This window comes from Phodopus roborovskii, unplaced genomic scaffold, assembly GCF_943737965.1.
Source record: "Phodopus roborovskii unplaced genomic scaffold, PHOROB, whole genome shotgun sequence".
NCBI classification, from domain to species: domain Eukaryota; kingdom Metazoa; phylum Chordata; class Mammalia; order Rodentia; family Cricetidae; genus Phodopus; species Phodopus roborovskii.
The window spans coordinates 6897521-6920150 of NW_026126418.1; the positions used below are offsets into that span (position 1 = coordinate 6897521).

Genomic DNA, 22630 nt, shown 5'->3' on the forward strand with positions numbered 1-22630 from the left:
TACATTGGGTCCTCCAGCTAAGCTTCCTGAAGAGCCAGGTGCCAGCCGAAGCTGGGTGTGGTGGTGGTGGCCTGTGATTGGTTACCATCATTTGTGGTTAATCCTCTGTGTTGGGGGAGGGTGGGAAGGACAGTGGGGACTGATAAATAATGCAGCATTATGTACTAAGGGACAAGAGAACAAGGAGGGAGTAGACAGCACATGTTGCTATCTCTGTGGTGTTAATAACAACTAAACTGCAGTCATCCCAACATTCTGGCCAGGAGGCCTGTGGAGCAAGGTAACTCTTGTATTTCTTCTGCCTTGAACCAAAATATTTATTATATTTGTGTGTGTGTCTCTAATCAGGACTACAAGAGATGTTTTCCTTGTGGGCAGTGAAGGGAGGGAATAAGGAAAGCTGGCACAGATTTTGTTTTTGTTTGGAATGAATGAAAAACAGATAAAGAATAAGAGGCCAAATTGAGAAACATGGCAGGCTTATAGAGCAGATGGGACACATCTAAGTTGAATGCTATTGGCAGAGGAAGGCTCAAAGAGAGCTGCTTGAATGACTGCGAAGGAGAGATGAACTAATTCACGTTAGCTCAGGCAAGAAAAAACAATCAGTAGCAAAGACTTCTAGGCTTGGAGGAAATGTGCTATTTCCCAGGTGTTGCCAATATGGCCTGACATTTTCTGAACTGAAAAATCCAGTGTTTCTGAAAATGTGACCTGTATGCCACTCCATCAGGACCATTGCAGTGTCTATTTAAAAATGCAGTCTCTGGACTCCACCTAGACAAATAGATTCTTTGCAAGCTAACAATCTGTATACTTAGGATAACAATCTCTGAAGGGATTCTGATTCTATTAATTTTGAGATTACAATGGAAGAGATCTTACTCTGAGGTTATGCTCTTGGGATATATAATGAAGGGTCATAACTGTACATTTCTTTCTAAAATAGCTCAATGAGGGGGTCCCCTAGAAGAAGGGCAAGAATTTTCTGGTTACTTTGTAGATGCTAGAAATGTTTTGGCGCTTGTTGTGTGGCAGATAGTTGGGAGTCCTACCTATGGCGAGAACAAAGTAGAAAAGATAGGGCAAAGAGGGAATCACACTTTGGTGCATAGAAACTATGTGATTGGGGCTGGGGAGATAGCTCAGTTGATAATGTGCTTGTAAATATGAAGATGCAAGTTGGATCCTCCAACCCTTTGTAAAACAGCTGGGTGTGATGTCCCATTCTTGTAATGTCAGCACTATAGAGAAAAATACATGTAGGTCTCTGGGTCTCACTGGCTAGTCAGGGATGAGTTGTAGTGTTACCAGGAGATGGTGAGCCAAGCAGGGGAATGTGTGCACTACTGTCAGGGCTGAGATAGAAACAAACTACTCCTGTGCTCTCCAGATACCCAAGGTTACTAGTGGTTACTCACTACAAACCACAGCTTTGCCTCATCTACACCATACCAGGCTGTTTTCATAGAGTCAATGACCTGTGGAGGGAGGGACTGTTACAGCTGTGGTGGCAGATGATAACAATACTGAGGTTACAGTGCTGACTGAAGAGAGCTGAGCAGCATCAGACCCTCAGTCTCTGAGACTCTGAGATGTCTTCTCTCAGACCTTTGGCTGCAGGAGAAGACAATGAACATTTGAAGGATTTCAAATCGAGTCCATAATCCTAGCTTCACATTTCTACAGGTTAGATTTTAGTCCCCTTGAGACATGTTTAAAAGAAAACAAGCAAGCAAGCAAGCAAGCAAGCAAGCAAGCAAGCAAGCAAACAAGAATAATGATGCTGGCCAAATTTAAGACTTAGTCAGGTCTTCAACTGTTTTGGAGAAAAATTAAAAAGAAAGAACATAAAGGAGATCATGAATATATCCAAATCTAGTCTTGAAACAAGGTTTATTTGAACTGAATTTATCATAAAAAAAAGTACACGTGGAAACTTCAAACAAAAATGATGAAATTGAGAGACCCTTTTCTTAGCTCTAATTCTACTTGCTGGTGCTTAATCACTGTTAAGATTTTAGTGTCTAAGGTTCCAGAGTTCCTGTGCTTTCAATGTGTATAAAATATGAATATGTATGCATAGACAGGATTGTGTTGTACTTGCTGTTATTTTTTCTATCTTCTCCTTTTGCACATGGACTTTTTTATTTACTTATGTATTTAGAAATTATATAGCATGTAATATATACACAATGTAGTTTCTATTCTATGTTTAGACCATTATTTAATAATGCCCCTTTGGCAATTATCTGTATTATTTTCTGTTTTTCAAAGTAGCTAACAACTTTTCAAATAAATCTCCTCCAGGCTTTATATAAATGTCATCATATACTTGTGTGTGGAGGTACTTTTATAGAAAAACTATAGAATGTCTTCCCCAAAGGAAATTTATTGCACAAAACACAACACATGTAACTTTAAAAAGTCATTCCAAAGTGTCCTCCTCTCAAAGGTGTGTGAAGGTATCTTAATTTCTCCATGCTTTCTTTAAAACTAAGTGATATCAATAGTTTTAGTCTTTGATGACTGGAGTGATTACAAGAACTCACTAAGTCAGATTTTTTTTTTCAGTTCTATCATCTCCCAAACTCATAAAACATGTAGTAGTCTCCACAGAAACTCCCCCGTAACATCTTTGTGTACATTCCCTTAAAGCACTATCACATGCTTCCCACCTCTGTTTTGTTTCAAAAGTTTGGATAAACTTTTATGATTTGTGTTGTAAAATAATGTAATAAATACATTTGACTTGACTGGCAGTAGCTAATAACTACATTATTCCATGGGAACACTTCAACAGATGTATTAGTGGATTTGGTCAGAGTGTTTCAGGCTACTGGGAGTTGGGGGAAGTTGACTTACTGAACATGAAAGGTCGATATTTAATGTGGTAAAAATGGCATTTGGTTCAAGCCAAAGGCAAGGAACACACAGATTGGCCTTGCATTTGTTACAAGAAAGGATGAAGAAACATAATTGATCAGAAAGCAACATTGAGGCCTTTGTTTGGTTGCACTTGAAATACCTTTGGGGTTCTTGAGACCTTTGAAATGTTTTTAGAGTCCCACATGAAAGAAAGCCAAACTATGTTTCCCTTTCAATCAAGTCTTAGAGATTTGCCTTTAACTGTGGAGTGTGTGTGTGTGTGTGTGGGGGGGGGGAATGGGATGGGAGGGGGATTAGGGGGCATGGGAGGGAGAGGGAACTGAGATCAATATGTAAAATTATATATATATATATGTATATATATACATATATAAATTTGCCTTTAATTTCAATGGGGAAAAGAAAACTCTGATGTATAATATACATATACATGCAATAAAGTGTGTTAATTTAAAGGAAGAATTCAAAAGAAATGTTGTTAGCAGGATCCAGGAATAGTCTTTATCTCTATCACTTCAATTGCCCAAGTCCCATTCCAAAATGTATTATTTAAGGGATTGTCTTCCTGACTATGTGGTTACAAAACTCATTGAGATGGTTAATCTCTTGAGGGGAAAATGGGTTTCTAGGCATATGTGGTAGGTCAAAAGATTTAATCCAGACACATTTGGGGAGCATGCATGGGTTGACATATTATGAACTAAGGAATTGTAGGAAGTTTGATCTACTTTAGGTCTAGGGAGTACTCAGATGTCATTGTTCATTTTTTTTCTACTTTTTCATTTATACTACAATTGGCATATAATTTATTATTGTTTTAACTATTATTATTACTTGAGACAGAATCTCATTATGTAGCTCAGAGTGACCTAGAACTCTCTAGGGTCGACCAGGCTGGCATCAAAACTTGCATTTACTCTTCTGCTCCCACTTCTTTAGTGTTGGGATCACAGACATGCACCATCATGCTGGTCTGCATTTAATTAATTAATTAATTATTTTTCCCAGCCCAATTACAGTTTCCCCTCCCTCCTCTCCTCCCAAGCCCTTCCCTCAACCTCCCCTCCTCCCTTACCCCCATCCATTCTTCCTCATTTGTCTTCAGAGAAGGGCAGGCCTCCTGTGTATATTAGCCATCCATGGCATATCAAATTGCAGTACCTCCTCTCCTATTAAGGGTGAACTAGGAAAGCTGTCAGAAGGAAAGTCCCAAAAGCAGGCAACAGAATCAGAGACAGCCCCTGTTTCCACTGTTAGGAGTCCCACAAGAAGACCAAGCTACACAACTGTAACATGTGCAGAGGGCTTATATCAGTTCCATGTAAGCTCTCTAATTGACTCTTCAATGTTGAGAGCCCCTATGGGCCCAAGTTAGTTGATTCTGTTGGTTTTCTTGTGCTGTTTTTTTTTGACTCCTCTGGCCTTCACAATACCTCTTCTCCTTCCACAGGATTCACTGAGCTCTGCCTAATGTTTGACTGTATGTCTCTACATCTGTTTCCACTAGTTTCTGGGTGAAGTCTCTCTGATGACAGTTGGGCTAGGCACCAATCTATGACTATAGCAGAATATCATTAGGAATCATTTCATTTTTGTCTGTAACTTTTTAAAAAATTATTTTACTTTTTGAGATTATAATGCAACTACATCACTTCCCTCATCTGTAATTATTCCTCATATCTGTTATTCACACTGTAGTGCTAATGACCTTTGGTTCACAGTGACTTTCAGGATGACCTGTGTGAGTTTTGTCTGAAACTACTTGAGGTTTTCATCTTCAAAGTCCTTCAGCCTCTTAGTATGCTCATGCTATGGTTTGTTGCAAGTTTAAAGAGATCTGTGGTTTTATTTCTAATGTAGACTCAGCCTTATAATTTACAACAGCATTCACTAATTAAAATTGTAAGCATAATTACTATCCATGATACTTATTATTAGTTTGCATCCATAAAGCTCAAAATTCACTTCATCCTTTCAAGTAGTGAGTAATTAGTTTCTTTGGGTTTGTAGCTTTATCATTTCCTTATGACCTGTTTGGAAGAAATAAACAACCAATCTCCCAGAAGAATGTTTTAAAAACCTGGAAATATATTGTTCAGTTAATGTAATGAGGCTAATACAATGTAGAGAATATTACTTTTCTCTGGTTTAGTATCCAGTTTATCATTGCATTTACTTACAAACAACTGTTGAGCCCCTAATAGGTACTAGGAACATTGGGAAATGAGATCAATCACTCAGTGATGCTGTCTTCAATGATAAGGTTTTTATGGTAAGGAAATTAAAATTTACCCATATACAATATTCAAAATTATATATATATATATGCCCCAAATACTGTTAGAAAAAGGATTGACTATTCTTGGTTATACTATCAGCTCCCAACACAGCAGGAGATTTAATAAATATCTTTTGGACAGAAAATTTTAGTACATCAATCTCAGTTACTTCCAAGATACAGCAATCAGATATGGATATTTCTCTTGACTTTTTTTTTTCACTGTTCCAGGTAGCTTAGCCAACATGGCTGTCTCCTTGCCATCCACCCTGAGACTCAGTCCTGCCCCTGATGAAATTCAGCACCCACAGATCAAATTTTCTGAGTGGAAATTTAAGCTATTCAGGGTGCGATCCTTTGAAAAGGCACCCGAAGAAGCACAAAAGGAGAAAGTTTCCTCAGAGGGGAACCCTCACCTAGAGCAGTCTCCAGTGGTTCCAGATAAGCCTGGTGGTCAGAATTCAACTCTGACTCAACGAGCATTGAAACTCCACCCTAAATTTTCAAAGAAATTCCATGCAGATGGGAAGTCAAGAGACAAAGCAATTCACCAAGCCAGGCTTAGACACTTCTGCCGCATCTGTGGGAATCTTTTCAGGACTGATGGACAAAACCGGAGATACCCAGTCCACGGGCCTGTGGATGCTAAAACCCAAAGCCTTTTCCGAAAGAAGGAAAAGAGAGTCACTTCCTGGCCAGACCTCATTGCCCGTGTTTTCCGGATTGATGTGAAGGCAGATATCGACTCGATTCACCCCACTGAATTCTGCCATAGCTGTTGGGGTGTTATGTACAGGAAGTTTAGTAGTGCTCCCTGTGAGGTCTATTTCCCGAGGAAAACCGCCATGGAGTGGCATCCCCACACGCCATCCTGTGACATCTGCTTCCCAGCCCACCGGGGACTCAAGAGGAAGAGGCACCAGTCCAATGTGCAGCTCAGCAAGAAACTAAAAACTGTGCTCAACCAAGCCAGACGGGACCGTCAACGCAAGAGAGCTCAGGCTAGAGTCAGCAGTAAGGAAGTCATGAAGAAGATCTCTAACTGCAGTAAGATTCATCTCAGCACCAAGCTTCTTGCAGTGGACTTCCCAGCACACTTTGTGAAATCCATTTCCTGCCAGATATGTGAACACATTCTGGCTGACCCAGTGGAGACCAGCTGCAAGCATGTGTTTTGTAGGATCTGCATTCTCCGATGCCTCAAAGTAATGGGCAGCTACTGTCCCTCTTGCCGATATCCATGCTTCCCTACTGACCTGGAGAGTCCAGTGAAGTCCTTTCTGAACATCTTGAATTCTCTGGTAGTGAAGTGTCCTGCACAAGAGTGTAATGAGGAGGTGAGTCTGGAAAAATATAACCACCATGTCTCAAGCCACAAAGAGTCTAAAGAGGCTTTGGTGCATATTAATAAAGGGGGCCGGCCTCGTCAACATCTCCTGTCCCTGACACGCAGGGCTCAGAAACATAGGCTGAGGGAGCTCAAGATTCAAGTCAAAGAATTTGCTGACAAAGAAGAAGGTGGGGATGTGAAGTCTGTGTGCTTGACCTTGTTCCTGCTGGCACTGAGGGCCAGGAATGAACACAGACAAGCTGATGAGCTAGAGGCCATCATGCAGGGGCGGGGCTCTGGTCTGCAACCAGCTGTTTGCTTGGCCATCCGTGTCAATACCTTCCTCAGCTGCAGCCAGTACCATAAGATGTACAGGACTGTGAAAGCCATCACTGGGAGGCAGATTTTTCAGCCTTTGCATGCTCTTCGAAATGCTGAGAAAGTACTTCTGCCAGGCTACCACCCCTTTGAGTGGAAGCCCCCTCTGAAGAATGTGTCCTCCAGAACTGATGTTGGAATTATTGATGGGCTGTCTGGACTTGCCTCCTCTGTGGATGAATATCCAGTGGATACCATTGCAAAGAGGTTCCGCTATGATTCTGCTTTGGTGTCTGCTTTGATGGACATGGAAGAAGATATCTTGGAAGGCATGAGATCCCAAGATCTTGACGACTACCTGAATGGTCCCTTCACTGTAGTGGTAAAGGAGTCTTGTGATGGGATGGGGGATGTGAGTGAGAAGCATGGGAGTGGACCCGCAGTTCCAGAAAAGGCGGTTCGTTTTTCATTCACAGTCATGAGAATTACAATAGATCATGGTTCACAGAATGTGAAGGTGTTTGAGGAACCCAAACCCAATTCTGAACTGTGTTGCAAGCCATTGTGTCTCATGCTGGCAGATGAGTCCGACCACGAGACCCTGACTGCTATCCTAAGCCCACTCATTGCTGAAAGGGAGGCCATGAAGAGCAGTGAATTAATGCTGGAGATAGGAGGCATCCTCAGAACTTTCAAGTTCATCTTCAGGGGCACTGGATATGATGAAAAACTTGTCCGGGAAGTAGAAGGCTTGGAAGCCTCTGGCTCAGTCTACATCTGTACTCTCTGTGATGCAACTCGTCTGGAAGCCTCTCAAAATCTTGTCTTCCACTCCATAACCAGAAGCCACACTGAGAACCTGGAACGCTATGAGGTTTGGCGGTCCAATCCCTATCACGAGTCAGTGGAAGAACTCCGGGACCGGGTGAAAGGGGTCTCTGCCAAACCTTTCATCGAAACGGTCCCTTCCATAGATGCACTCCATTGTGACATTGGCAACGCGGCTGAATTCTATAAGATTTTCCAGCTGGAGATAGGGGAAGTGTATAAAAATCCCAATGCCTCTAAAGAGGAAAGGAAGAGATGGCAGGCCACACTGGATAAACATCTCCGGAAAAGGATGAACCTGAAACCAATCATGAGGATGAATGGCAACTTTGCCCGGAAGCTTATGACCCATGAGACTGTAGATGCAGTTTGTGAGTTAATTCCTTCTGAAGAGAGGCATGAAGCTCTCAGGGAGCTGATGGATCTTTATCTGAAGATGAAACCAGTGTGGCGCTCATCATGTCCTGCTAAAGAGTGCCCAGAGTCCCTCTGCCAGTACAGTTTCAACTCACAGCGTTTTGCTGAGCTCCTCTCTACCAAGTTCAAATATAGATACGAGGGCAAAATCACTAATTATTTTCACAAAACCTTGGCACATGTTCCTGAAATTATTGAGAGGGATGGCTCTATTGGAGCATGGGCAAGTGAAGGAAATGAATCTGGTAATAAACTGTTTAGACGCTTCCGGAAAATGAATGCCAGGCAGTCCAAGTGCTATGAGATGGAAGATGTCCTGAAACACCACTGGCTGTACACGTCAAAATACCTCCAGAAGTTTATGAATGCTCATAATGCATTAAAAAGCTCTGGGTTTACCATGAACTCAAAGGAGACCTTAGGGGACACTTTGGGTATTGAGGACTCTCTGGAAATCCAAGATTCAATGGAGTTTTAAATAGGATCACCACACATGAGTTGGTGTTTGCAAATGTGTTTTCCTTTGGGTTACAGTGAGGTCTTCTCCTAGCACCTGTCACATCATGGTGTGCATGGGGCTTACCACCCACGGGGTGGCAGGTTGGAGTGACAGGTCAGAGGTGCTGTCACCTGGTCAGGGATGGATAGTCGATGAGTTGATTGCCTCAACCGTTTAGTGAGTCCAGAAGAGCAGCAGGAGAAATCAGTTCTTTGAAAGCTCAATAACTGAGAACAGTGGTAACTGCAGGGGACAAGGATATACAGTGTGTGCATGGCACTGTGTGTTGTGAAAATCAAAGCCAGGGCTGTCAAAGAACAGCCAAGCATGCTAGGAAAGGAATTTGTCTTGGGAATGCCTTTTCCACCTCAGTTTATTATATTTTACATTTGGATATAATGCAATTTTTCCACTTCATATTTTGTGGGACTATTTCATAAATTTCACATATGTTGATTTATTTTACAAGATTCAAAGGAATCTTTTTGCTTTTTCTAACAACACTGTACATTTGTAGGACATGGTGACCTTTACTAAGGGCTCTCAGTGAATGTTCTTGTATGGTATTTTTATGCAGAAATAAATTACATCATGACATGTTTCAGAAAAATCAGTCTTTTCTAGGTTTAAATGCCATCATTATTGTCACCTCCACTGACTGGGAGGTCATCCGATGTCATAAGTTTTTCAATAATGCAGTTAGAGAATGCTACAGCTACTCATTAAATCTGATAAACTCAATTTTGCTTAGCTATCTATAGCCAACTCTGGTTGTTTATCTTTGCTTTTTAATTAAAAGTAATTTATAGTCTCAGTGCTTTCCCATACCATCTCAAGGTCACAGATTGTTAAAAATCCATATTTCCTTACTGCCTAAAAGCAGATTAATGCCTTGCTGAAAATGTCAGTCAGATTTTCTCTCTATGAAACATGGGTCAGTTTGAGTAAGTGTGGGCTTCACAGAAGCCTCTCTACTGAAGTGTGTCATTCATTTGACTACAGTTGAGTGTCAGTGTGTCCAGATTTCAGTCGTAGGACAATGCTGTACTTTTTCCATTTGTTAAATTTAGATGGAGTCTGCTCACAATAAGTAGAGGAATGAACACATGTACATTATTTACTTTTTGCCACTTTTGAATTTTTTTCCTCACATTTGTTTTCCTTGCTACAGCTCTGTGAAGAGGGTAACATTAGAGGTTAAATGATTTTCATGAAGTTACAGGGATAAGTAGTACCTGGTTTTGAATTTGAACCCAAGCCTTTTGTCACTTAATTCTGTGTTTTTCATACTATGTTTATATTGTTTATACAGTAGTATCAGAATTTAGTTAGGATCTACAACTAACCACTACAGTTTTTAATCCCAATAGTTATATCTTTCAGGATGGAATTTAAAGTCATCTGTTTGTCTTGGGCAATTGGATAGAATAAAATTGGGCCAAACCTCTAAGGAACCCATAAGCCCTCCAGCGGATGCAGTTATTTGGAAACTATACATGTCCTTAGGAGTTCAACATTTGCCAGGCACCAGCAATTTAAGAGCAGGCATGGGATTTTATATGCTAGTGAGTCATAATGATATGTTAGTGTTAATTAGTTTTTTTCTTCCTTTGATTTTATTGGTCGTAATTGTCAGTCTCATACCCAGTATATCAAAGAGCTTTGTAATTTAGTTGTCAAGTGTGCATCAGTGACATTATCCTAAATGGCACACATTTAGAGCCTATGCAGGGGTTGAATTTAGTGTTTTCTATTGAAAGATGCAGCAGTTTTCTTTGCTCTCTGTATGGAGCATATTATAGACATTCATAATTTAGTTGTCAAAAACATATACACACTTAAATATTATTTTAAAACCCTTCTTTATTTTGTAGTTTGGAAACAAATAGGCTTCCAAACCACCAGTCCTTTCATCTTATTTAATCCTTAAAAATGTCTGTGCACTAATAAACTGCTGAATTCCCACCTTCATCCTGCTCCCCAGAGCATGCTGGTCCTCGTTGGTAGATGTTTTCCCCATTCACTCTGTTAGTCAATTGGCAGCACTGTAAATACTGCCCAATATTAAGTTCTCCTTGCTAGCATTGTAGGACAATTTCAGAAGCATTTGACTCAGGACATGATTTATAGCACAACCTTCTCTCTACTCCCCTAATCAGATCACATTCTTATAAACCTCAAGAATACCTGGTCACAGGATTTCAATATGTAAAGTGCAGCCTATGGCTATTTTTTCTCTCTCATTGAGGAGATTGCAATATCCTAGACTCTACTTTAATACTCTACTTTTATTTTTTAACAGTGCTCATTGCAAATGCAGGTACATACTCCAGGGAAATTCATCTCAATGAATGGAGGATTTTTTTTTCTTTTTTAGACACAGAGCAAGGCTGGAAAAGTGCAATGTACTTTTCTGCTTTGAAACTTGGTTCTGCAAGTCTACCTGCCAGCCTTCTGTCGTACACTGTGGGCACCAGTGATAGTAGCTGATGAAAATTGATGAATGGCCCGTGTGAGGTTAAGGAGTGTCTTGGGATTAATAAACATGTGCACAGATGCCAGAGCAGCAGGGAAAGATGTCTTTCTCAGGTGGACTGGAATTCAATTCTCTCTCAATTTGTTTTCTCAAAACATGCATGAAAACAAAGATTTTTTTTTCTGGGATGTGGGGTTTTAAAGTATGTCTTTCATATGATTTCACACAGATTTCAAATTCTATAGTTAGGAGGCAGGAGGATTGCTGGGAGTAAGCCAGAGCCTTGCCCATGCTAGGCAAACATATTACCTCTGAGTTATATACCCAGCTTTCTTTAACTATTGGTTTGAGACAAAAATCTCAGTATTTTCCCAGGTTGATTTTGAACTTGCAGCCCTCCCACCCTAAATTGTGTGTACCTGGGATGACAGGTATGTGTCAGCTAGACTAGTTTTGCAGATGGTGTTTGGCTACATTTGTGTATGCCTTTAGATGTTGTATGCCATTTATTCTAGTCTTCCTATGATATTTCAAGCCAAAATTGATACTTTGTACCCATTTCTCTTTTTCTTTTTTAAGAACTATCTAGATAAGCATACCTCAAAGTTATTTAGTTTTTGGAAATATTTTGTAGGATTTTATTTCACTTTATTTTCTTACACACAATGAAGTATTTTGTTTAGTGGCTTCCAAGAGTCTACTTTTCTCCTTTTAGGAGAGGTTTAGACACCATTATGCAATTTATTATTTGATTTGAGGACCTGTATTTTCATGTTAAATGTTTTGAAACATAAGAAAACAAGTTACAGTACTTATTTTTATATTTTAATATTTTACTCACTAGCGTTGTGGCTGTTATTCACAATTTTGTGTTTATGTATTTGGAATAAAAATTTAATATTTGAAAATAACAGGTGTTGTGATTTATATTGTTTCTCTGTTGTTCTATATCAGTAATGTTGAATGCCAATACTTAAAATTACCACCCTCTTTTAAAAACATATATTTATTATTTTTCCTTATTTTATATATCATTCCCAGTTCTCTCTCCCTCCCCTCCCCCCATGATCCCCGACCCCCTTCTCACCCACTCCCACTCCACAGGGAGGGTGATGCCTTCCTGGAGGGATCATGAAAATCTGTTAAGTCATTTGGAGTAGGGTTTGGGCCCTTGTTCCTGCCTCTAGGCTAAGGGAGTATCCCTCCATAGGGAATGTGCTTCCAAAGTCCTTTCATGCACCAGGGATACATCCTGGTTCCACTGTCAGAGGTCTGATAGACTGCCCAGGCCATCTAATTGAGACCCATGTTCAGGGGGTCTGAGTTGGTCCAATGCTGGTTTCACAGCTTTCAGTCCCCCTTGTTCATGTCAGCTGTCTCTGAGGGTTTCTGTTGCCTGGTCTTGATCCCTTTTCTTACCACTCCTCTCTCTCTCTGCAACTGGATTCCATGGGCTCGTCTCAGTGTTTAGCTGTGGGTGTCTGCTTCTGTTTCCATCAGCTACCAAGTGAGGGCTCTATGATGGCAGATAAGTTAGCTATCAATCTTATTATCAGGGAAGGGCATTTCTGTTGCTCAGATTGTTACTTTGGGTCACCCTTGTAGGTCTCTGGACATTTCTCTAGAGTCAGTTTTCTCTTCAAACCTATAATGGCTCCCTCTATTATGGTATTACTTATTATTATTATTATTATTATTATTATTATTATTATTACTCTCCTCTATTCATCCCCTGACTCAATCTTCCTAGTCCCACATGTTCTCCTCTCCTCCCCTTCTCTCTCTCCTAACTCCCTCCCCGCCCACTCCCAATATGCTCAGGAGATCTTGTTCCTTTCCCCTGCTGTGAGGGACCTTGTATGAATCTCTTAGGTTCCTCCTTGTATCCTGGTTTCTCTGATGGTGTGAATTATAGTCTGGTGATCTTTTGCACTATGTCTAAAATCCATATATGAGTGAGTGCATACCATGTTCCTTTTTTTTTTGAAGGATATAAAAATGAATTTGGGTGATTGGGATACTCATTCTCAGTTGTCAACTGGAGACCTGAAATCACCTTGGAGACAGGCCTCTGGCCATACCTGTGGGAGTGTATTTCCATTGGTTTAGCCAATGGGAAGAACTCACTGTGAGTGGTACCATTCCCTGGGATGGCTGACATCCTGGAATGAATAAAAAGGGAGAAAGTGAATTGAGTACAAGCATTCACTGTTTTTTTTTTTTTTTTGCATATAGAGTATTTTTTATTTAATTTTATATAACAAAGTCCAATTAAATGAAAACAAACATTTATACACAATATTTGGGAATTTGGGCGTCGTTCTTTCCAAACTACTTCCTGCTGGTAAGGGGCGCTGTCTTGGGGGATTCGAAGAAGATTCAGATATCCTAGCTGTAGTCTGTAGGGCTGTTTTGTCCAGCTGTTTGGAATGTAGGATCAGCTTGTACTCTGTTTCAGGCGGTCTGGTGTGATCAAACCACATTAGTCTGGAAGGAATCCACATCTTTTCATTTTCTGTGGAAACAAAAATAGAAATACTTTTCCCCAGTAACTTGTTCTTCAACTTAAATTTTGGAGTCAAAGCGTTTTTTTTTTTTTTTTTTTTTTTTTATTTTATTATTTTACATGTCGATCCCAGTTCCCTCTCCCTCCCTCCCTCCCTCCCCCCAAGCCCTCCCTCCCTCCTTCCCTCCCTTTTACCCTCTCTACCCTCTCCCATGCACTCTAAACACCCCCCCCCCCCCCCCCCCCCCAAAAAAAAAAGGGGGGGGGGGGGGCCCCGGGGGGGGGGGGGGGGGGTGGGGGGGGGGGGGGGGGGGGGGGGGGGGGGGGGCCCCCCTTTGTTGGGGGAGGGGGGGGGGCCCCCGGGGGGGGGGGGGGGGTGGGGTGGGTTGGGGGGGGGGGGGGGGGGCTGGGGGGGGGGTGGGGGGGGGGGGGGGGGGGGGGCGGGGGGGGGGGGGGGGGGGGAGGGGGGGGGGGGGGGGGGGGGGGCCGGGGGGGGGGCGCCCAGCTATCAGTCTAGTGGCCCTTAGCTCCTCCTTGTTCAGGTAAGCTGTCTCTATGTACTTCTACCGCATGGTCTTGTCCTCTCCATCTGCTTCTGGGTTCTAGTTTGACTCAGTGTTTATGTATGGGTGTTTGCTCCTGTTTTCAACAGGCATTAGTTGAGGACTCCATGGAGAAGTTAGTTGTTGATCTCACTCTCCGGGAAGGGCATTTATGATAGCCTTTCCACGGAAGCTGAGATTGTTAGTTGGGAGCAGTCTTGTAGTTCCTTCGACATTTCTTTGTGTTCAACTTTATCTTCAAACCAATATTGGCTCCCTCTTTTATGTTCTCTCTCTCTGTCTCTGTCTCTCTCTCTCTTTCCTATTTTCCATTCCTAACCAGGCTCAATCCTCCCTAGTCGCACATGCCTTCCTCTCCTCCCTCTCATTTTCTCCTACTTCTCTCTCCATTAGCTGTCCTCCCCCACTATACCTGAGGTCTGGGGGACTTGTCCCTTCCCAGTTCTGTGAGGGACTTTATATGAATCTCTTAGAATACAACTTGTATCCTAGTTCCTCTGGTGATGTGAATTATAGGCTGGTGATCATTTGATCTAGGTCTAAAATCCATATATGAGTGAGTACATACTGTGTTCCTCTTTTTGTGACTGGGTTACCACATTCAGGATGGTTTCTTCAAGTGCCATCCACTTGCCTGCGAATTTCAAGATACCATTATTTTTTTCTGCAGAGTAGTATTCCATTGTGTAGATGTGCCACATCTTCATTAACCATTCTTCAATTGAAGGGCATCTAGGTTGCTTCCAGGTTCTTGCTATTACAAATAGTGCTGCTATGAACATAGTTGAACAGATGTCTTTGTTGCATTGATGTGAATCCTTTGGGTATATGCCTAAGAGGGGGATTGCCGGGTCCTGTGGTAAACTAATTCCCATTTTCCTGAGGAACCGCCATACTGATCTCCAAAGTGGCTGTATGAGTTTGCACTCCCACCAGCAGTGGAGGAGTGTTCCACTTTCTCCACATCCTCTCCAACATAAGTCATCACTGGTGTTTCTAATTTTAGCCATTCTGGCAGGGGTAAGATGGTATCTCAAAGTTGTTTTGATTTGCATTTCCCTGATAGCTAAGGATGTGGAGCATTTTCTTAAGTGTCTTTCAGCCTTTTTGATTTCCTCCATTGAGAATTCTTTCTTCAGTTCTGTACCCCATTTTTTAATAGGGTTATTTGGTGTTTTGTTGACTAGTTTCTTGAGTTCTTTGTATATTTTGGAGATCAGCCCTTTGTCGGTTATAGGATTAGTGAAAATCTTTTCCCAGTCAGTGGGCTGCCGTTTGGTCTTGTCAACTGTGTCCTTTGCCTTACAGAAGCTTCTAAGTTTGAAGAGGTCCCATTTATTAATTGTTTCTTTCAGTGTCTGTGCCCCTGGAGTTATGTTCAAGAAGCGGTCTCCTATACCAATTTGTTCAAGGGTACCTCCTACTTTCTCTTCTAAGAGGTTCAATGTGGCTGGATTGATGTTGAGGTCTTTGATCCATTTGGACTTGAGTTTTGTGCATGGCGACAGACATGGGTCTATCTGCAGTCTTCTACACACCCTCATCCAATTGTGCCAGCACCATTTGTTGAAGATGCTGTCTTTGCCCCATTGTATCATTTTAGCTGTTTTGTCGAAAATCAGGTGTTCATAGGTGCATGGATTAATATCAGGATTTTCAATTCGATTCCATTGGTCTACCTGTCTATTTTTATGCCAATACCAGGCTGTTTTCAGAACTATAGCTCTGTAGTAGAGCTTAAAGTCAGGAATGGTGATGCCTCCTGATGTTCTTTTATTGTATAGGGTTGTTTTGGCTATCCTGGGTCTTTTGTTTTTCCATATAAAGTTAATTATTATCCTTTCAAGGTCGGTGAAGAATTGTGGTGGGATTTTAATGGGGATTGCATTGAATCTGTAGATTGCTTTTGGTAAGATTGCCATTTTTACTATGTTTATCCTACCTATCCAAGAGCATGGGAGGTCTTTCCATTTTCTGGTATCTTCTTTAATTTCTTTCTTTAGAGTCACAAAGTTCTTATTATATAGATCTTTTACTTGTTTGGTAAGCGTTACACCAAGATACTTTATGTTGCTTGTGGCTATTGTAAAGGGTGATGTTTCTCTGATTTCTTTCTCTGCCTCTTTGTCGTCTGAAAAAAATAGGGCTACTGATTTTTTTGAGTTTATCTTGTATCCTGCTAGTTTGCTGAAGGTGTTTATCAGCTGTAGGAGTTCCCTGGTAGAGTTTATTGGGTCGCTTATGTAAACTATCATATCATCTGCAAATAGAGACAGTTTGACTTCTTCCTTTCCAATTTGGATGCCCTTGATCTCCTTTTGTTGTCTTATAGCATTAGCTAGAACTTCTAGTACGATATTGAAGAGATATGGAGAGAGAGGACAGCCTTGTCTTGTTCCTGATTTTAGAGGAATTGGCTTAAGTTTCTCTCCATTCAGTTTGATGTTGGCAGTTGGTTTGCTGTATATTGCTCTTATTATGTTTAGGTATGTTCCTGTTATCCCTGACCTCTCTAATACCTTTATCATGAAAGGGTGTTGAATTTTATCGAAGGCTTTTTCTGCATCTAGGGAGATAATCATATGGTTTTTCTTTTTCAGTTTGTTTATATGGTGGATCACGTTGATAGATTTTCGTATGTTAAACCATCCCTGCAATCCAGGTATGAAGCCTACTTGATCATGGTGGATGATTTCTTTGATGTATTTTTGAATTCGGTTTGCCATTATTTTATTGAGTATTTTTGCATCGATGTTCATCAGGGATATTGGTCTGTAGTTTTCTTTCTTAGTTGTGTCTTTGTGAGGTTTGGGTACCAAAGTTATTGTGGCCTCATAAAAAGAGATTGGCAATAAACCTTCTGTTTCTATCTTGTGGAACAGTTTGAGGAGTAGTGGTATTAGTTCTTCCTTGAATGTCTGGTAGAATTCTGCACTGAATCCATCTGGCCCTGGACTTTTTTTTCGTTGGAAGGCTTTCGATGACTGCTTCTATTTCATTTCGGGTTATAGGTCTATTTAAGTTGTTTGTCTGTTCTTGATTTAATTTTGGTAAGTGATAGTTATCCAGAAACTTGTCCATTTCCTTTGAATTTTCAATTTTTGTGGAATACAGATTTTCGAAGTATGACCTGAAAATTGTCTGGATTTCCTCTGTGTCTGTTGTTATGTTCCCCATTTCATTTCTGATTTTGTTAATTTGCATGTTCTGTCTCTGCTTTTTCGTTAATTTGGATAAAGGTTTATCAATCTTGTTGATTTTCTCAAAAAACCAACTCTTTGTTGCATTGATTTTTTGTATTGTTTTCCTGGTTTCTATTTTGTTGATTTCAGCCCTCAAGTTGATTATTTCCTGGCGTCTGCTCCTGCGGGGTGAATTCGCTTCTCTCTGTTCTAAGGTTTTCAGTTGCGCTGTTAATTCATTTATGTGACTATCCTCTGTTTTCTTCATATGGGCACTTAGTGCAATGAACTTCCCTCGTAGCACTGCTTTCAAGGTGTCCCATAAGTTCGGGTATGTTGTATCCTCATTCTCGTTGAATATTAGAAAGTCTTTAATTTCTTTCTTTATTTCTTCTTTGACCCAGGAGTGGTGCAATTGCACATTGTTAAGTTTCCATGAGTTTGCAGGTTTTCTGCTATTTGTATTGTTGTTGAATTCCAATTTTAAAGCATGGTGGTCCGATAAGATACAGGGGACTATTTCTATTCTCTTGTATCTGTTGAGGTTTGTTATGTCTCCTAGTATGTGGTCGATTTTAGAGAAGGTTCCATGTGGAGCAGAGAAGAAGGTATATTCTTTTGTCTTTGGATGGAATGTTCTATAGATGTCTGTTAGCCCCAGTTGAGACATAACTTCTGTTAATTCTTTTGTTTCTTTGTTGAGTTTCTGATTTGTGGTCCTGTCTAGTGTTGAGAGTGGTGTATTGAAGTCTCCCACTATAAGTGTGTGAGGTTTTATATGAGCTTTGAGTTTTAGTAGTGTTTCTTTTACGAATGTGGGTGGCTTTGTATTAGGGGCATAGATGTTCAGAATTGAGACTTTGTGTTGATGGATTTCTCCTGAGATGAATATGAAATGACCATCTTCATCTCTTTTGACTAGTTTTGGTTTGAAGTCTAGTTTGTTAGATATTAGGATAGCTACGCCTGCTTGCTTCTTATTTCCATTTGATTGGAAAATCTTTTCCCAACCCTTTACCCTGAGGTAATGTCTATCTTTGGAGCTAAGATGTGTTTCTTGTATGCAGCAGAAGGATGGATTCTGTCTTCGTATCCATTCTGTTAATCTGTGTCTTTTTATAGGTGAGTTAAGACCATTAATGTTGAGGGTGAGTAAGGACCATTGATTGTTGATGGTTGTTTGATTTAGGTTTGTTGTTGGCAGTGGTATTGTGAATATATTTGTTCTGCTTCACCCTAGGTTTCTGGTGTAGTTGGATTATCTGTTGCCTACATTTTTGTGGGGGGTGGTCCCTCCCCTGGGTTGGGATTTCCCTCCCTTTTTTTCTTTGGGGGGGGGTTTTTGGGAAAAAATTTGGGAAAAATTGGTTTTGTTTATTAAAATTTTTTTCTCCCCTTCTTTTTTTGTGGGGGGTGTTGTGGTTGGTAATGGCGGGGGGGGGGGCCGTGTTTTTTTTTTTAATTTTTTTAAATTTTTTTCGGGCCCCTTGGGTTTTGGGGTTTTTTTTGAGGAGGGGGGGGGTTTTTTTTGGGTGGCCCTTTTTTTTTTATTTCCCTTTTTTTTTTCCTTCTTTGTTTCTTAATATTTTTTCTTTATTCTGTATGCTAGGTGTTTTGATTATTATATGTCGAGGGGTCTTTTTTCTTTGGTCCAGCCTATTTGGGGTTCGGTATGCTTCTTGTACTTTCATGGGCATGTCCTTCTTCAGATTTGGAAAGTTTTCCTCGATGATTTTGTTGAATATGTTTTCAGCACCTTTGAGCTGGGCTTCCTCACCTTCCTCTATGCCTATTATTCTTAGGTTTGGCCTTTTCATGGTGTCCCACATTTCCTGGATATTGTGTGTTAAGGATTTGTTGGATTTATGGTTTTCTTTGGTCGATGAGTCTATTTCTTCTAGTTTATCTTCTGCGCCTGAGATTCTCTCTTCCATCTCTTGAATTCTATTGGTTATGCTTGTGTCCGTGGTTTCCGATTTTTTGCCCAGCTTTTCAATTTCCAGCTTTCCTTCCATTTGTGTTGCCTTTATTTTCTCAATTTCGGTTTTCAAATCTTGAACCGTTTCCTTCACCTGGTTAATTGTTTTTTCTTGGCTTTCTGTACTTTCCTTAAGGAATTTGTTCATTTCTTCCACTTTTTTGTTTGTGTTTTTCCTCTATTTCTTTAAGGGATTTTCTCATATCTTCTTTGAGGGCCTCTATCATTTTTATGATGGTGATTTTTAAGTCATACCCTTCTGCTTCCTCTGCTTTGTTGTTGTGTTCCATTCTAGTTGGTGTAGATTCCCTAGATTCTGGTGGTGTCATGTTTGTCTTTCTGTTGTTAGGTGTTCTCTTGTATTGCCTTCTTCCCATAGCTTCTTCCTGTAGGTGTTGGTGGTGTCTCTTCCCTCTCTCTATGGTCCTTCCCAGATGGGCTTATGTGGATCAAAGATTCAATGTCTGTATCTCTGTGTGGTCCAAGCTCTCTAGGAGGCTTCTCTCTGGCCAATAGCGGGGAGAAGAGGACGAGGGCTGGACTGGAACTTGAGAAGTTTTTGCAGGGTAGTGGGATCTCACTGGAAACTGGCGCTCTCCAGCTGAGACCTCGTTCTTTGGCAGGGCCCGGATTTGGGGGTCAAGGATCTTGCCTGCAGGAACTCCAAGTGGACCCGCAGAGATAGGCGGATCTCTGGGAGGGGCCTGGGACTCCAGCAGAGGACTGGAGGCGGGGTCAGGGACCAAGCCAGTGGAAATTACAGGTGGTCCCACGTGGATAGTCAGGTCTCCTTTGTTCGGAGTTGCTCCGAGAGGTCTCCGAAGTAGGGTGGACTGTTGGCTCCACCCTCTGTCCCAGTGCTCAACCAGAGCGGCAGGACCGTAGGTGGGGTAGGGCACAGGGTAGGGGGGGGTAGGCTGGAGGTTGGGATGGGTGGGGGTGTATCAGAGCTCCAAGGGTGCTCTCAAAGGGGACCGGAGACAGGAGCAGCAGGATCAGGGGCCAATCCAGGGAGTTCAGGCGGGGGAGGGGCAAGCATTCACTGTTATCTATTTCCACAACAGCTGCTTCAGGTTCCTGGTGCCTTGACTTCTCTGCCATGATGTATACCTTTGGATTAGAAGGTGAAATAAATCTTTTTGCCCTTGAGTTGTTGAGGCTAGTTCATCACAGCAATATGAAAAGGAACTAAGACATGGATATTTGTTATAAAGGGTATTAAATTAGTGATAAAGAATATAATTCGTCATAATATAGGGTGAAAGAATTTCCAACCTTTTAATTCTTTTGAGAATCTTCTGGAATAATAGGTTGCTCTCTAAAAAAATTCTTGTAAACTTAAAAATTTTGATTGTTGAGTTGTGTGTAGTCACCCACTTTATGGTAAAACTAGCCAGACCCCAGGCTCTTTGCCCAGTGCTAGAAATAATAATAAAACAGGTATGGTGGGAAGCACGTAGACTCCCTACTTTCTAGGAGGCTGAGGCAGAAGAATCAATTCAAGGCTGACTTACTGGGGTATTGTCTCAAAATATCAATCAAGCCAACTAAATATGCGCAGACACAAAATCAAATCAAAACCAAACAGCTTTCATTTACTAGACTTCTTTTCTTGTGGTAAGCACTGTACATATGTTGCCACATTCTGTCCTTTTGAACTGGGTACTTGTGTGACCTCCATTTTCACAAGAGGCCAGGGAAGTATATCATATCTTCACAATCTTCTATGTGTAGCTTTGCATGACTTGTCTCATCACTTAACTGGACACTTCGATGTTCCTTTTCACTGTAGACTGGGATCCAGTCTGGCTCTCTCTATAGCTACATTAGTTCTTAAAAGCCTGTACTTACAGGCAAATAGCTTGCCCCCAAGACCCAGTTGCCCTTCCTTATACTAATCTATCATCTCCATCCCATTCTCCAAGAAACTGGGATCATACAGGATCTGGTTAGTAGCAAGCTAGCCCCTGGTGATGTTTCTGGATCTGGCATTTTGAATAATCAAACATTAATCCTGCTTTTGAGAATGTAGTGTCTCCTTACTTAAAACTAAGGACCAATGAAGTTTGCATCCTTTATGATAACATTTCTAACTACATCAGCCTCCGCTTTATTTTCTTTGAGGCTAATACATGAATATACTATGTTGTATTTACATAATTTTCAAACCCACTCCCTCTTTTAATGTCTCCTGTATCTTCCAATTGCCTCTATCAAATGTATTTCTTGTGTCATAATTTTTATTTACATAATATTGTTCTTGTTTTATACGTATAAAAGCTTTTGTTTTATATAAAAAGCTTTTATATATAAAACAAAATAAACACACACATATATACACATACGTACACACATACATATATATGCATGCATTCACACAACCTACTGAGTAAATTAGTGCTTCCCTTGTTTGTGTGTGTTTAAGACTGAGCATATAAGATTGGGGCCTCATCTCTGAAGCAACAACAAGACTGCTACCACTACTACCACCACCTTAAAAGAAAACAAAATAGAAGTGGTTCTCTCTTCTTCAACAGCCATTGACTGCCTGTACCTCATCTATGGGGAAGGGAAGTTTGGAATTTTCTTATATCCATGTTACACACCATGTTGGTGTGGTCTTTGCAGGACTTGTGCAGGCAGCCATGTTACTGAGAGTCCATGGGAGTAACATCGCTGTCTGATCCAGAAAAAAACTATCATATACCAGTTGTTCAGGTTCATAGACTCTTAGAATCTTTCCATCTCTCTTTCTGAGATTGTTTCCCCTGAGATTTAGGTTTCATGGTTGTGTTATAGATGTCCCATTTGAGGGGCTAGGTGCTCCAAGGTCACTCATTTCCTTCATTTTGACCTGTTTTGGATATCTCTAATAGTTTCTGTCTGCCGCAAAAAGAAACTTTCAGATGAGGGGCGAGAGCTGCAGTGATCTATGTGTGTAAGGATGGACATTGAAAACTATATTACTTTGGTAATATGGCAATATAGATCCACTTTTAGGCTCAATGACACCTCTGTACATGAGCTCCTGGCCAGGTTTGCAGCATCAGGCCCTAATTTCCACTAATTGAATGGGCTTTGGATCTAATTAGACAACTGTTAGTTTACCGCAAGTTCCACATTGCACAGTTGGGGCATCTTTCTGGTACCATCATTGTGGTGGCTATGAGGCTTTACAGTGATGTAAGACTGTTGGTAAATTTTCTCTTTTGGCACCATATCAGTCTCTATTTTAAGTATGCTTGATACTGATATTGAGTGGCAAGTAGCATAGTTTTGGTTTACGAGGAGCTAGACATAAAACCAACAAGACATGAGTGCCTGTTATCATACTCTAGTTGGGGTGGTAGAGGAAAAGCACTAGAT

General features: G+C 41.0%; 1 protein-coding gene across 1 annotated transcript; it reads left to right on the forward strand.

Moving 5' to 3' along the window:
• Window positions 1–5402: 5402 nt before the first annotated feature.
• Window positions 5403–8947, forward strand: Rag1 (recombination activating 1). The gene has a single exon (XM_051184108.1). The coding sequence runs from the start codon at window positions 5413–5415 to the stop codon at window positions 8536–8538; it is 3126 nt and encodes a 1041-aa protein (XP_051040065.1). The 5' UTR covers window positions 5403–5412; the 3' UTR covers window positions 8539–8947.
• Window positions 8948–22630: the final 13683 nt, after the last annotated feature.

Bases quoted from the DNA above. Each gene is read 5' to 3' on its own strand.
- Rag1 (XM_051184108.1), top strand. From the start codon at position 5,413: ATGGCTGTCTCCTTGCCATCCACCCTGAGACTCAGTCCTGCCCCTGAT.